The sequence below is a fragment of the Tursiops truncatus genome, chromosome 4, assembly GCF_011762595.2.
Source record: "Tursiops truncatus isolate mTurTru1 chromosome 4, mTurTru1.mat.Y, whole genome shotgun sequence".
In the NCBI taxonomy this organism is placed as follows: domain Eukaryota; kingdom Metazoa; phylum Chordata; class Mammalia; order Artiodactyla; family Delphinidae; genus Tursiops; species Tursiops truncatus.
This window is the reverse complement of record NC_047037.1, coordinates 142,491,995-142,508,322: the sequence shown is the minus strand read 5'-3', so window position 1 is coordinate 142,508,322 and position 16,328 is coordinate 142,491,995. Positions and strand designations below refer to the sequence as shown.

The 16,328-nt window shown below is 50.1% G+C and overlaps 1 protein-coding gene and 1 pseudogene across 1 annotated transcript in view; both read left to right on the top strand.

Annotated features, from left to right (window-relative positions):
* The window catches only part of TSPEAR (thrombospondin type laminin G domain and EAR repeats), a 57,503-nt gene that overhangs the window by 20,082 nt on the left and 21,093 nt on the right, over window positions 1-16,328 (top strand). Inside the window, exons 2-3 of the mRNA XM_033856223.2 lie at window positions 157-377; window positions 15,491-15,729. Of these exons, the coding sequence (XP_033712114.2) occupies window positions 157-377; window positions 15,491-15,729 (460 nt within the window). The remainder of the gene's footprint in view (window positions 1-156; window positions 378-15,490; window positions 15,730-16,328) is intronic.
* Window positions 257-10,442, top strand: LOC117312198 (uncharacterized; annotated as a pseudogene).

Genomic DNA, 16,328 nt, shown 5'->3' with positions numbered 1-16,328 from the left:
GGAGACATTCTCAGTCCACACGGGATAATCGTGACGTCCTGCTCACAGGGCTCCTTCGAGGACCCTGCAGGACACTGAGACCAGAGCCTGGACACCCACACCTGGGTGCGCCCGTAAACGCCCTGGCATAACCCACGTGTGATTTCCTTGACACAGACCTGCGGCCCCTGGACATCCTGGCAGAGGCGGTCCCTCCTGATGGCACTGCGGTCGGGGTCACGGTGACACAGGTCCAAGGTGCGCGAGGACTTCAGCTCTCAGCCACTGCCCCCCACGACCTGAGCTTTCCTGCGTCAAGGATTTTCTTCAGATGCGACCTCTTCCCGGAAGAATTTTCCATCGTCGTAACCTTGAAAGTTCCCAGTCTCCCCGCTAAGGTCAGTGACACTTCCCACTCTTCCTGTAGAATGGCCCCCCCTTCCCGTACCTTTGCACGTTCTCAATGCCAGAGCGTGTGAAGGGCATGACTGATCCGGTCAAGAGGTCAAGAGTGGCCGGCCTTGATAGGTAGTGAGGTCCCCATCACTGTGAGTATGCAGGCAGAGCCTGTGTGACCATTTGTTAGGAGTCCGTACAGCAATTATAATTTTCTGGTGTGCTAAGCTGTCAAAGGCTAGGGATAAGGCTCGGAGTTTTTAGTTTGACATCCTTTAGCAGGAAATGTAAACAAAATAACAAAAACATACCCTTTTGGGGTCTGTTTACCTGTGACTTGCAGTCCCATCCTCCGCAGATCCAGCTAACATTCCCACCGTCCCCGGCTAGGGTGGAAGCGCCCCTGGAGGTTTCCCCAGGGTCCAGGACAAGGCACTTCCTGGGCGTGTGACCAATCCTTCCCATTCTGAGCCAGCATCCCCGATTCTCTCGCAGCCAAGGTTCTCCCAGCTGGTTTTCTGTCGACTGTGATTCCATCCTGATACCCCCCGGGGGCTCATCGTTCTGAACAATCTGCTCTCAAACCCACAGCTGCTGGGCTTTCAGCTGCAGCCATTGCATTTTCAGTTCTGTGATTTCCATTTTCCTCTTGTTTTTCATGTGGATTCCAGTTCTCAGGTGAAAGTCTGGCTTGTCACCTGCTTTCTAGAACAAGCCTCCAACCTGTGGGTCCCCTGGGGGGCTGGCTCGCCGTCAGCTCCATCTCTTTATTTACTGTCATGCTCAGTAACTTTCTAACAGGCTCTCTGAGATATGATTCACACGTCTGAGGTGCGCAATTCAGCAGTGTATGGTGCAGTCAGCGGCTCAGTGCAGCCCTCACCACAGCACGTTGTAACTCACGCTCATCACCTCGGAGAGAAGCCCCAAGCCCTCTGGCTCCCCCCCCACGACCCCACTCCCTACCCCCAGCACTAAGCAGCAACTCATTGACTTTCTGTATCTGCGGGTTTGCCTACTGTGGACATTTCATATAAATGGAATCATATACTGTAATATATGATCTTTGTAACTAGCTTACGTAGTACGTGTTCAGGGTTCACCCGTGATGAGGCGTGTATCAGCGCTTCGTTCCTTTTTATGGCCACGTCCTATTTGACTGTGTGTATAGAGCACATTTTGATCACCCCATTCATCGCTGATGGACATTTGGCTTGTTTCTACCTTTTGGTTATTATGAATAATGCTGCTATAAACATTCATGTACCCATTTTTGTAGGGGCATGTGTTTTCATTTCTCTTGGGTATATACTTAGGAGTGGAATTGCTGAGTCTTAGGGTAACATTATGATTAACGTTTTAGAAACTGCCGGACTGTTTCCCCAAGGTAGCTGCACCATCTGATATTCCCACCAGCACTGGATGAGGGTCGCAACTTCTCCACAGCCTCACCGACACTTGTTATTATCTGACTTCTCGATTCTAGCGACCCGTGTGGGCCTGAAGCAGTATTTCATTGTGGCTTTGACTTGCATTTCCCTGATGAATAATGATGGTGTGTATTTTTTCATGTGTGTATCGGCCACTTACGTCTCTTCTTTGGAGAAATGTCTAATCAAGTCCTCTGCCTAGTTTTTAATTGGATTATTTGCCTTTTTAATTGTTGTGTTATGAGTTCCTTATGTATTCTAGATATAAGTGCCCTATCATATATAGGATTTTCAAATATTTTCTCCCATTATATGGGTTGTCTTTTCACTTTTTTGATGGTGTCCTTTGAAGCACAAAACTTTTTAATTTTGATGAAGTCATATTTACCTATGTTTTCTTTTCTTGCTTATACTTTTAGTGCCATATCTTAGAATCCAGTGCCAAATCTGAGGTCATAAAGATTTATCCCAAAGTTTTCTTCCAAGAGCTTTATAGAATTAGCTCTTATATTTAGGTCTTTGGTCCATTAATTAGAGTGGAAGGTTAGGTTTGAGTTGAGATCTTTCTTCTTTCTTAATATAGGTACTTACAGCTATAAATTTCCCTCTAAGAAGTGCTTTAGCTGCATCCCATAAGTTTTGGTATTTTGATCTTTGTTTTCACTCATCTTAAAGTATTTTATTATTTCCTTTTTGGTTTCTTCTTTGACCCTCTGGTTATTTAGGTGTGTATTGTTTAGTTTCCACATATTCATGAACGTCCCACTTTCTTCAATTATTAATTTCTAATTTCACTCCATTGTGGTCAGAAAACATACTTTGTGTTATTTCTGTCTTTTTAACTTATTGAGGTTTGTTGTCTGTCCTAGCATATGTTCTCCCCTAGAGAATGTTCCATGTGTGTTTCTGTAGAATGTATATTCTGCTGCTGTTGGGTAGGGCGTTCTACAGATGTCTGTTAGGTCTTGTTGGCTTATTGTGCTGTTCAAGTCTGATGTTTCCATTTTGATCTTCTCTCTAGTCGTTCTATACATTATTGAAATTGGTACTTTACAGTTTTCAACTAACATTGTTGAACTATTTTTCCCCTCGTTTCTGTCAGTTTTAACTTTATGTATTTTGAAGCTCTGTTATTATTTGCATGTATGTTTATAATTGTTATATATTCCTGATGGATTGACTTTTTATTATTATAAAATGCCTGTCTCTAGTTACAATTTTTGTTTAAAGTCTATTTTATCTGATATTAGTAAAATATTAATATCTCCTTGTGGTTGCTGTTTGCATGATGTATCTTTTTCTATCCTTTTACTGTCAATCTATTTCTATCTTTGAATCTAAAGTATGTCTCATGCAGAGAGCATATAGTTGAATCATGTTTGTTTATGCAGTCTAACAATCTCTGCCTTTTGATTGCGTTATTTGCTTTTATGTTATTACTGATATATAGTTGATCCTCATTATTCACAGATTTTGTATTTGCAAATTCACCTACTTTCTAAAATTGATTTGTAACCCCCAAATCAATACTTTTGGCACTTCCAAAGTCATTCATGTACATGCATAGAGCTGCAAAACATTTGATATCATGGGAACAACATGCGTGTTCCCAGCTGAGGATGACAAGGCAATGCTCTGCCTTCTTGCTTCAGCTCATACTGTAAACAAGTGCCCTTTTGCTGTCATTTAGAGCTACGTTCTTCACATTTTTGTGCTTTTCACTGGTGACCTTGCTGCTTGAAATGGCTCCCAAACATAGTGCTGAAGTGCTGTCTAGTGTTCCTAAGTGCAAGAAAGCTGTGGTGTGCATTAGGAAGAAAATACGTGCATCAGATAAGTGCCATTCAGGCATGAATTATGTTGCTGTTGGAAGTGAGTTCAGTGCTGATGAATCAACAATAAATATTAAACATACATTGTGAAATAATACCATATCTATCTAAATCTATCTATCTCTCTATCTAACCCTGGCTAATATTTGGTATTTGACCCTGGTTTCTGACACAGATCTCCTAATCCCTTGGAATTTCCCGGGATAGGAGTTGTCTTTTATTCTAATAAGGCAACTCTTGGTGGGCTCCTGGATGGGAGAGGGTCACCAGAAAGACCAAGCCTTGATTTGTAGCTTGGTACTTTCAGCCCCATCTCCTATTCTCCAGAAAGGGGAGAGGGGCTAGAAATTGAGTTAATCAATGCCTACAAGATGAAGCCTCCATAAAAATCCCCAAAGTACAGGGTTTGGAGAACACCTGGGTTGTTGAACACGTCCACATGCCAGGAGGGTGAAACACACCAACTCCATGGAAACAGAAGCTCCTGCACTCAGAACCCTTCCAGAACTCACCCTCTGTATCTTCATGTGGCTGTTGGTCTGCATCCTTTAAAATATCCTTTGTAAAAAATCAGCAATAATAAGTAAACTGTTTTTCTGGGTTCTGCTCTAGCAACTTATTCAAGGAGTCATGGGAACCTCCAATCTGTAGCCAAGTCAGACAGAAGTTGTGGGTCACCCGGGCGCCTGCTACTTGTAATTGGCATCTGAAGCCGGGGGCAGTATTGTGCAACTGAAACCTAACCTGTGGGGTCTGTGTTGACTCTGGTTAGGGTCAGAACTGAACTGACTTGTAGGACACTCCTATGGTGTCAGAGAACTTGTTGGGGTGGGTGAAGACCCACACACCTGGTGTCAGAAGCTTCTTCATGAGAGTAAAGGAAAACTCACATAACACAAGGTTATGTATTGATTAGCTGATGAAAATGAGGCTAGAGGCTCACAGGAACCTAAATCTTTATTTCCCCTAGAAGCAATGGCTGAGTACTTGCTAATCCAGTGTTCACAGTGACTTTCTATAACAATAATGAGCATCAACTGTGGTCGGACTGATGTCTGCTAGTTCACTTTTCCGTTTCCTATTTCTCATGTCTTTCTTGTAATTGTGTTCCTTTATTCCTTTTCTACTGCTTTCTTTTGCTTTTAGTAAATACTTTCCAATGTAGCAATATTATTTCTTTAATGATTTTTTCATCATATATTTTTAAGTTTCCCTTTGCTCTAGGGTCTATCATGTACTTATGTTAACTTATCAGAATCAACTTCCAATTTATACCAATTCAATTCCAGGTATATATAAAAACACTGCTCATTTTTATATGTAACTCTATCCCTTCCTGTCTTTTTTGTCCTTCCTGTTACAATATTTCATCTTAAAATGTTAAAATTCCAAGAATATATTGTTATAATTATTACTTAGTATACTTTTATGATTTTTAAGAAGCTTAGAGAAGAAAGGAATGCAAAACCTTTGTTATCCTAGCCTTTTTATCATTTCTGGTTCTCTTCACTTTTTCCTGTGGATCTGAGTTCTCATCTGCTGTAATTTCCTTTGCCCAGTACAGTTTTGCTCCCATGTACCTCCTTTGTGCTGATGTTGTCAAATATATTGAATTTCTAGACTATAGGTCCCAAAATACATTGTATACATATTGTTTTATACAATATGCTTTATAATATATTGTTTTATAAATTGTGTTAAATCAAGTAAGAGAAGAAACAAGAAAAAAATATGCATTTGTATTGTCTTTTCTAATTACATAATTAACTTTACTGGCATCTTTTTTTTCCCTGTGGGTTGGAATTTCTGTCTGGGGTTACTTGCTTTTAGCCTAAAGAACTCCATTTAGTATGTCTAATACGATGAGTCTCCTAATATCAGATTCTCTCAGTTTTTATTTATCTGAGAATATATTTTTCCTCCATTTTGAAAAATAGCTTTTTTGCATATAGGATTCTTGATTGACAATTTTTACTTTGAGCATTTTGAGTACATGGTCCCACTGCCTCTGGTCTCCACCGTTTCTGATGGAAAGTCAGCTGTTAATCTTACTGGGCTTCCCTTGTGAGTGACTCAGCATTTTTCTCCTGCTGCTTTTGATATTTCCTCCTTGTCTTTGACGTTTAGCATATTTAGTATGACATGCCTGTTTGTGAATCTTTTGTGTTGAAAAGATTGAAGTTCATCAAGCTTCCTGGATGTGTAGATTAGAGTTTTTCACTCTGACAGTTTTAAGCTGTTATTTCTTTGAGGTAATATCTTTCCATTGCAGTCTGACTGCCATGTGGTCCTCCAGCAGAGTTCCCAGCCCCACCCATCAGCCTCACCCTGAAGCCCACTGACCCCCAACAAGTCCCCGATGGAGCCCTGGCTACTCTTGCAGAGGCCTACAGCTGAGCACATCACCAAGGGCCCTGCCCTTGCCCCTCAGAGACCTGGGACAGTACAGTGGCTGAAGAGTGAGGACACGAGGGACCACGGCCAGAGGTCACTAGGTCCCAGGTACAGACTGAGCACTGGGGCATGGGCTGCTACACACGGTGCAGGTGTCTGTGGACAAGGCCCCATGGACAACAAGGCTCTGCTACTGAACGTATATTATGACAGAGACTCCAGGAACTGACAACAGAGGGTCAGGTCACAGCCACCACATCCTTCTGCCTGTGAGGGGGAGTGCTTGAGGGAGGAGATCTTGTCCTAATTTGCACCCAGGGGCTGTAGGAACCCCTGATGTTGTCTGGAGCCCCTGATATTGTAGAATAGGAGGAAGGTGTGAGCATTAAGACTCTATCAGGGGAGGTTCTATAGACGTTCAAGCCGCAATGAAGCGAAAGGCATTTGCCCCCACGGTCATTCTCTTTGCGCTAGCCTGCGTCTGCATCCCTGCCCCTCTCTGTGAGCCAGTCTCTGCCCCAGGAGGACACCTGTCCTCACACCTGCCCCAGGGCTCACTCCTAGTGGACACAGGCCCCCTCACCTCCCTCCACAATCAGCAGCATCTGCTCACCAAGTGCATCCCACCCTGTGGCCAGGCCAGTGGGGCATGGCCAGACCTGTCCACACCTGAAAACACCTCCCTCGCCTCAAAGCCCAGATTCTGGGATTGTTCCTGCTTGTCCCTTCCTTTGGAGCAGGAGTTTTGTTTACAAGAACAGCCCCTGCCCCCAGTGCAGCAGAGGGCTGTCACTAACGAGAGTCACCTGACTGCTACTGTCCCTGCAAAAACATCAAAAAGATTCCTACTGTCTATCCTCTGGAGACAGACGCAGGTCCGGAGAGCCCCACCTCCACCCAGGAGCCTCACCAGCCAAAGGCATTTACAGACAGCTGCCAGCTGCCAGAACAGAGCAGGACACAAACAAGGAAGGAAAGGCATTTACAGACAGCTGCCAGAACAGGGCAGGACACTAACAAGGAAGGAAAGGCATTTACAGACAGCTGCCAGAACAGGGCAGGACACAGACAAGGAAGGAAAGAACAGACAGCTGCAAAACAGAGCAGGACACTAACAAGGAAGGAAAGGCTTCACCAAGTTGCTGCCATGCCAACACACAACACAGAGGACGGCTATAAAGCTGGACAGCCCTGAGCACCTCACTCACACACACACACACTCTCTCTCTCTCTCTCTCTCACCCTCCTCCAGCCACCGCCCCCACCATGGCCGTGTCCACCCTGTCCGTGTGCTCCAGCGCCCTGAGCTACGGCAGCGGCTCTGCCTGCCTGGTCCCTGTGACTCCTGCACCGGCTCCTGCTGGCAGGTGGACGACTGCCCAGAGAGCTGCTGCGAGCCCCCCTGCCATGCCCCCAGCGGCTGCACCCCGGCCCCCTGCCTGACCCTCGTCTGCACCCCAGTGAGCTGCGTGTCCAGCCCCTGCTGCCAACCAGCCTGCACCGGCCCCTGCACGGCCTCGTGCCGCCGGCAGTCTAGCTGCGAGTCCCCTGCTGCACCTGCTCCCCCTGCCAGCAGGCCTGCCGTGTGCCCGTCTGCTGCAAGCCTGCGTGCTGCACACCTGTCTGCTGCAAGCCTGTCTGCTGCACACCTGCGTGCTGCGAGCCCGTGTGCTGTGAGGCCGCCCCCTGCTCAGCCCCCTCATGCTGCCAGCCCACCCCCTGCCCCTCGTCCTGCCGCAGACCCTCCTCCTCCGTGTCCCTGCTCTGCCGCCCCGCGTGCTCCCGCCCTGCCTGCTGCGTCCCCGCCTCAGTCTGCTGCCGACTGGGCACATTGCCAGCTACTCCTAGGGCCAACCCTGAATTCCATCTGAAATCTCTGCAGCGTTGAGCCCAGTCTGGGATCTCCTTCTGCCCCAGAACCACCCACTTCCACAGCCTGGGCTGAGTCCTCACTGCCCAGCTGGCTCCCTGGACTGGCTCCTGGCTTCCTCTAGACCCTAAGTCTCAGCAGCGTCCTCCTCTCCATCCTTGTCAGATCGTGGACTTTGTTCTGCCCTATGTGAGGGGCCGGTCTGTTAACAAATAAAGTCATTGTCAGGCCCTCTCCGAGACCGAGTGCATATCTGTGCAAACCCTAGGGAAGAGCTTTGATGTGGAGTGTGGCCTTGAGCTGCGTCCAGGGCAGTAGGACCATTGGGCAGGGCCAGACAGGCCCTCCCACACTCTGCCTGGGCGTCCTGTGCTAGCAGGTCCCCTGCAGCCTCCAGCCCAGAGATTCCTGCTCACCTGGAGACCCCTGCAGCCTCCACCAGTGAAGGACGGCAGCGGGCAGGTAACCAGGCCCTGGGTCTCACACACTGGGGACTTGGAGCTTTACTAGAGACAAGGGACACTCCGTTTAATAAAGCATCTGCCTTGAAGGCATAAAGCCCACTCCAGAAACAGCTTCAGACAGGCTGGGGCCAGCTGCTCTCCAGTGCCCTGGGCACGAGGGTGAGTGCTTCTGTCTGTGTGAAGAGGCCAGGAGGGAGAGAGCCATGTGCGGTGACGATGGAGCCTGTGTTAGTCAGGGTTCTCCAGAGAAACAACCAATGAGACGTGTGTGTACACACGCAGAGACGTTTATTTTGAGGAGCCGTCTCACGTGATGGTGGAGACTGGCAAGTCCAGAATCTGCAGGGCGGGCTTCCCAGGGAAGAGCTGGTGTTGCAGCTCGAGTGTAGAGATGGTCTGCTGGCGGAGTCTCTTCCTCCTCTGGGGACCTCAGTCTTTTCTCAAGGCCTTCAACTGATTGGGTGAGGCCCACCCATGTTTTGGAGGGCAATCTGCTTTCCTCAGAGTCCACTGATTTCACTATTGCTCTCACCTAAGAAATGAGCTTGTCATGACATCCAGACATGTTTACCCAAACAACTGGGCACCACGACCTGGTCAAGTTGACACATGAAACTCACCATCACAGGGACCAACAGCCAAGGGGGAGGAGGGATATTTGGAAGTGGCAGGTGCTCACTGGGCGATCCCCTCAGGAATTCAAATATTAAGGCAGGTTGCCCTCTTGGGAAATACAGGGAGGAGGGAGTCACCCTGGCCCTGCAGGGACGGTGCTGGGCAGGCAATCACCTGGAGGACATGGGTGTTCCCCAGCGAGAAGGGCCTTGGCCGGGGACCTCAAATGTAACTGTTAACTATTATAATAGCTCCATTTAAAAGTGAAAAAAGAAACAGGTGAGATTAATTTAACATATTTTATTTAACCCAATATATCCAAAAAGTTACCATTTCAATACGTGTTACTAAGAGCTGCTTTTAAAACGCTTATAGATTCACTATTTGTTCAATATTTTTCTAAAGTGATTTTTGGAAGGAAAAGAGAGGTCCAGGCATTTTGTTCAATCTTAGTTAAAATTTAAAAGCCCAGTTAATATTCCTGTTTAATGATTTAACATATTAAAAAAAAATAAATTTATTTATTTACTTTTGGCTGCTTTGGGTCTTCGTTGCTGCGCGCAGGCTTTCTCTAGTTGCAGCGAGCGGGGGCTACTCTTCTTTGCGGTGCACAGGCTTCTCATTGCGGTGGCTTCTCTTGTTGCGGAGCACGGGCTCTAGGCGCGTGGGCTTCAGTAGTTGTGGCTCGTGGGCTCTAGAGCGCAGGCTCAGTAGTTGTGGTGCACGGGCTTAGTTGATCCATGGCATGTGGGATCTCCCTGGACCAGGGCTCGAACCCGTGTTCCCTGCATTGGTAGGTGGATTCTTAACCACTGTGCCACCAGGGAAGTCCTGATTTAACAAATTTATTGAGCACCTTCTATGTACCAAGCACTGTTTCAGGCACCGGGGATAGAAGGCTGAACACAACAGGAAAAATTCTTCTCTAACGGAGTTTACATCCTAGGTGGGGGAGGTGACAATAAATAATACAAAAATTTTAAAAAGTTGGGAAAATGGGTAGAGATTGTTGAGGGGATCTTGCAGTGTTTTAGTATTAAATATTTAGTGTTTATCAGTGTTTTCAAAATACTTCCAGAGATTAATACCTTTATCTTTGTACCTTGTTGCTTTTAGTAAGTTAATGTAGCCATATTCTTATCGTATCAGTTATATTGAAAGAAGAGAATCAGTTGTGCATGTCCAGCAAGTTGAAGATCAAATTGAGAGTAATCCTGTCTCCATTTGCATACAGTCATCATCTGTTGATTCATCACTGCTGGTCCAAGTAGGAGGTGGTCCAGACTCTTGATTTTCCCATTGTTCCTTCTGTAGCTCATCCACCGGCCTTTGTAGCATATTCCAAATGATCAAGGCATTTGTATTCAGGGATTGTGACCAACTGTTCTGAAAAGTAAATTTGAAAAAAAAAATGACTTAAATGAGTTTTATTTTGATTAAATGGTAAATTTTGATTAAATGAGTTTTGCAGTAAATTTTGATTGAGTTGTTTAGGACCTTGAAGAATTGTATAATAATTCATTCCTACCTGTACAGAGCAAAGTGGGAATAGAAAAATAATCTACTTTGCATTTCTTATGCTTCCACATGTCGGGTTTTCAAAAAGCTTTAGATCCTTTTGTCTGTGGACATTTTTGTTTACTTCGGAATATGACTTGTGGTAAGATGCTCTGTTATTCTTGCATAAAAATGGGCCCTTCTCTGTACCAATACTAAGAATTGTTCTAGGCACCAGAGATACAACAGTGAACAAAACAATTTCTTCTCTTAAAAAAACAAACAAAAAACCCCCCAAAAGTGAACATGTGGTACTGGCCACTTTTCAAGGGCTCGGCAGCCAGGTGGCTCTCACACAGACAGAGCATCTGATATTAATAAAGTGTTAGAACCTCACCGGGGTCACTGCCTAGGAAGGATCAGACTCTGCACATACAACCCATCTCGCTGGCTATTTCGACTTGTTTCCCCTTCTTTGCACCGACGCCAGCCCAGCCCCCCAGGTGCTCCTGTCTGCTTCATCACTTGGTCATTTGTCTTATTTCTTTAAGTGTTTTTTTTCAAGAGGGAAGTGTGAGTGGAGTACTTTCTAAGCTCTTGCTTATATGAAAATACACCGCTGTTCTCTTTACTTGAGAAAGATGTAATAATTTGAAAGAAGATCAAATCAGCCTTCATCCCGGATGTTCCCCCAGAAGCTCTGTGTCTTTCACTGTTCGGTGGGAGAGGGGTCCGGAGTCAGCCCTGGGGGGGTTCATTTCCAGACTACGTGCTGTTTCTTCCTGCACGGCGAAGGGGCTGCTATTAATTCTGTTCATTTAAAAACTGCCAGCACGCGTCTAGGGTGGGTGGGCTCTAAAGCCCTGAGGCTCCTGAAATTCATGGAGCCCTTCCAGTACACACACACACACACACTTTTGTGCGCTCAGCTCAGAGCGCTTCACGCTCAGTTTTGTCTCTACTGTTGTATCCTAGCTGTGCCTCCTCCCTCCTTAGCAAATGGACTGTCATGTTTGGCGTCGGCGAAACACACGGTCTGTTGATTATATTTTCTCTCATCATATTTGGGGTTTTCTCTTTTATCTCTGTGATTTGGAGGATCCCCGCCTGGCCTAGAACAGGTGCTCAGACAGTGCTGTCTAACCCCACAGCTGTGGCCAGGGCCGTCGTGACCATCGCTGCTCCAGGCGTCGACCTCCTCACCAGAGTCAGCCCATGCTGACTTTCAGTTCCGGGCTCCCCAGGACCACACCTTCTTCATCCACGAGGGAAACTGACTGTTGCCTGGGCTTGACTTCGGGTGTTAGCTGGGGTCCGCACGTCTCCACTGCTCGCACGCGGGGTCTCCAGGGGAGACCCTCTCCCTGTCCCTGCGTCCTTCAGGGCATCACCTCTGAGGGAGGCAACCTCGGGTCAAGAAGGGCAATTTGCCCAGCCAAGGAGTGTGGGGCGCACAGCCTGTGCCAAAAGGCACTTGAGTTTGGGTGAAATGTTGATGAAAACGGCTCCCGATTTACCCTGCAGTCCTGCGTCCCTTTCATGGCCCCAGACTCACTCAGACACCTGTGAGCGCTGCTCCTTGAGAAAGTTTCATTGCAGAGTCCACGTCCGACCGTGTCCCATTAACGCTCCTCTCGGGCACGCTAGGCTGGGCTGCGAGGGCTCTGGGCATCCCTCACCTCCTGCTGGCAGAGCCTGGGTCTCACACCAGGCCCTGCTGGAACGTGACCCTAGACCCACTCTATGGTCCAATCTTCTGAACCACTTGCATTTTATAAGATGTGCCAATGTCAGTTTACACTTAAGATTCTTCTTTTTTTTTGGCTGCGTTGGGTCTTCGTTGCTGCGTGCGGGCTTCCTCTAGTTGCGGCGAGCGGGGGCTACTCTTCGTTGCTGCACGCGGGCTTCTCGCTGCGGTGGCTTCTCTTGTTGCAGAGCACGGGCTCTAGGCGCGCGGGCTCAGTAGTGGCGGCACGCAGGCTACACTTACATTTTAAAACGCTTAAAAGTTAAACTGATATTAAAAGTACCCCAAACACAGGAGAGATGGAACAGAATGCATCAATTTAGAGAGGTGTTCACCTCTAAACCACACTCAGCATAATCTTGCCTCAATAGTTTCCATGACTTTCTGGAGCCAAACAAAGGAGCGAAGGGAAAACATCCTGCAACTCAGGATATTTACACTCACAAGTTTAACGAGGGAAAACTATTGTAGAAACTACGCCTGCACTAATGAGGGGCTCCTGCAGCCAGCTCTCAACCCCAAGGAGGAAGGGCGAGTGTGGGAGCCCCCCTGCCACACCTGCTCCCCCTGCCAGCAGGCCTATTGTGTGCCCGTCTGCTGCAAGCCTGTGTTGCACACCTGTCTGTTGCAAACCTGTCTGCTGCACACCTGTCTGCTGCACACCTGCGTGCTGCGAGCCCGTGTGCTGACCTGGGTTGGGCGGCTGCCCCCACTCGGGACAGGGTCCCCTTCGTCCCCACTGTCCTGGCCTGACTGACCTCTGATCCTGCCCCGGGAACCCCAACCTTGCTGCACCTCCACCTGCCTCTGGGTCACCTGTGCCCCTCCCAGTTCCTCTGCCTGCGTCACTTGGCTTCCACTTCCATCCTGTCAGCACCTCCTCAGGCACCCGGATAAATAAACTTACTTCATCACATGACCCAATTCCTGTCTCTCACCTTCACTGGGGGGAAACACAGGGTTCTGACCAGACACTGGTCTCCTCCAGCCAGGAGTATTCCTAGAGGTGAGGGACTGAGAACCCCAAAGGTCAGTGGCCTGACCCCTCTGGGTGGGGCCCCTGCCCTCTCCAAGAAGGTCAGCGCCTGCTCAGGCTCCGGGGTCCTGGGACGTGAACATGGGGGAGTAAAGACGCCCGTCCACCCGGAGGCCCTGGCTGTGACGTCACCGTCCGTCCCAGCCACCCGCCTCACGGGCCCAGCCACACTGTGAGCATTTTGTCCTACTGTGTCATTTCCACCCATTCCGTGCACTTCCTGAGACTTGGCTCACGGGAAGGCGCCCTTCACATGGAAGATAAGTGCAGGGGCCACACGTGTCCCCTCAGCGCCCAGAGTGGCCAGAGGCCATGTGACCCAAGCTGTGCAAATTGATTTTGCTAAATTAGGTGTTAAATTAACCATGAGGACCATGGAGTTTTTCCACTTCTTTAGTGTAACAGTTGCGTGGAATTCACTGATAGTTTTACATGGGCAAAGACTTGCTAAAGAACTACATTCTATATTTAACGTATCTGCTTAGCATTCAGGTTTAATCACTTTCATTTGTTTACGCTTTTTATTGTGTTAGGCTAGAAATGAACAGACTGTAAATTGCACTTACGTACAGTCAAGTATATATGGTCTCTCCCTGGTCCGAGCTGGGGTTGCTGGCGTTTGGAGATCGCGACAATGGCGGGTGGCGCGAGGTTCGTTAAATTGTGGTAAAATACACGTGACGTGAAATTTCCCATTTTAACCCTTTGAAGCATCCAGCTCAGGGGCATGAAGGACAGTCACGCTGTTGTGCAGCCATCAGCACCGTGCATCTCCAGAACCTTTCATCTTCCCCAAACTGGAACTCTACACGCATTAAATACCAGCTCCCCACGACTGCCCCCAGCCCCCGCCCCACCGCCCACCTTTGGCCCCTGTGCATCCGGGTCCCCCAGGGACCTCACATCAGTGGACCGCACACAACCTGTCCTTTTGTGACTGACTTACGTCACTGAGCATCAGGTCCTCAAGGTTCATCCACGCTGACGTCAGAACTTCCTTTTTAAGGCTGAACAATATCCCATTGCATGAATGGACCACACCTTAGTTATCCATTTCTCCATCGATGGGCACTGGCTGCCTTGACATTTTAGCTATTGAGAGCGATGCTCGTGTGAACACGGGTGTACAAGTACCTCTTCAGGAGGCTGCTGCCAGTCCTTTTGGGATACACCCAGAAGTGGAATTGCTAGGTCAGATGGTAATTCCACACTAATTTTTGGGGGAACCTCCATACTCTTTCCTATAACAGCTGCACCATTTTATTGCTGCCTTCCCCGCCCCAGCAGCGCACAAGGGCTCCAATTTCTCCACATCCTCAGCAACACTTGCAATTTTCTGTTTTACTGACAGTAGCTGTCCTCATGGGTGTGAGTGGTGCATTTGGTTTCATCACAGACCCTGGTTACTGTCTCAGGCGCTGCGGCCCAGAGACCCGCCCTCACCTGCCCCCCTGCACCTGCCGCCCTCACCTGCCCCCCTTCACCGGCCGCCCTCACCTGCCCCCGTTCACCTGCCGCCCTCACCTGCCCCCCTTTACCTGCCCCCTTCACCTGCCGCCCTCACCTGCTCCCCTTCACCTGCCACCCTTCACCTGCCCCTCTTCACCTGCCCCCCTTCACCTGCCCCCCTCACCTGCCCCCTCACCTGCCACCCTTCACCTGCCACCCTCACCTGCCCCTCTTCACCTGCCACCCTCACCTGCCACCCTTCACCTGCCCCCTCACCTGCCCCCCTTCACCTGCCCCCTTCACCTGCCGCCCTCACCTGCCCCTTCACCTGCCCCCTTCACCTGCCCCCTTCACCTGCCACCCTCACCTGCCCCTCTTTACCTGCCCCCTCACCTGCCCCCCTTCACCTGCCCCCTCACCTGCCCCCTTCACCTGCCCCCCTCACCTGCCCCCCCTCACCTGCCCCCTCACCTGCCCCTTCACCTGCCGCCCTCACCTGCCGCCCTCACCTGCCCTCCTTCACCTGCCCCCCTTCACCTGCCCCCCTTCACCTGCCACCCTCACCTGCCCCCCTTCACCTGCCCCTCTTCACCTGCCACCCTCACCTGCCCCCCTCACCTGCCCCCCTTCACCTGCCCCCTCACCTGCCACCCTCACCTGCCCCCTTCACCTGCCCCCCCTCACCTGCCACCCTTCACCTGCCCCCCTCACCTGCCCCCCTTCACCTGCCCCCCTCACCTGCCCCCTCCCTGCCCCGCCCCCGCTGGCCCCTCTCTTGCAGAAGAACGAGTACCTGTTCACGGTGGTGGCGGAGGAGCGGGACTCGCTGCTGCTCGGCCTGCGCTACTCGCCCACCCAGCTGCACTTCCTCTTCCTCAGGGAGGACGGCGCGCGCGCCTGGCAGGTCCGCGTGTCCTTCCGCGGCCCGGCTCTGACGGACGGCCAGTGGCACACGCTGGTCTTGGCCGTGTCCGAAGGCTCCTTCTCCCTCACCAGGGACTGCGGCCTCCCCGTGGACATGTAGGTACCGCGGCGCCGGAGGGGTGGCAGGGGCCGGGTGCTGCCAGCAGAGCTCGCAGGGCGCACGCTGGCCCGCGGAGCTCCGCCGAAGGCCGGGGGGTCAGGCTGGAGGAGGAGCGCCAGGCTCATTGGCTGGTGGACGCGGAACGGCCCCGCCCCCCAGAGAGGCGGCGATGGGCGGGAGCGCCCGGGCGGGGAGGGGCCGCGGCCTGCCCGCTGGGGCTGGGGGATGGGACTCGACCCATCTACGCGGCTGCGGAGTCGGTAGCATCGAGGCAAGGCCCAGAGGAAGGTCAGGGTGAACTCGGGCACCAGGAGCCCAAAAGGAGCTGCCGCCCGATGAGGCCCAGGTCTTGCTTTCTGACTTTCAACCCATCACTTAACCTCTCTGACTCAGTTTCCTTTTCTGGGACGAGGGAGTAAATATTCACCAGAACATCACCTTATAGCTTTGACGCAACCCCGGGCACTCGAGAGCCCGAGCCCATCTCTTGTCCTGGCCGTGGCCTGGTCCCCATGGCCTGGCTCCCGGGTAAGCTGGGCGGGGACGACCCCCACCGGCCCTCAGCGTCCCTCCTCGCTGGCTGGGGCTCGCCACC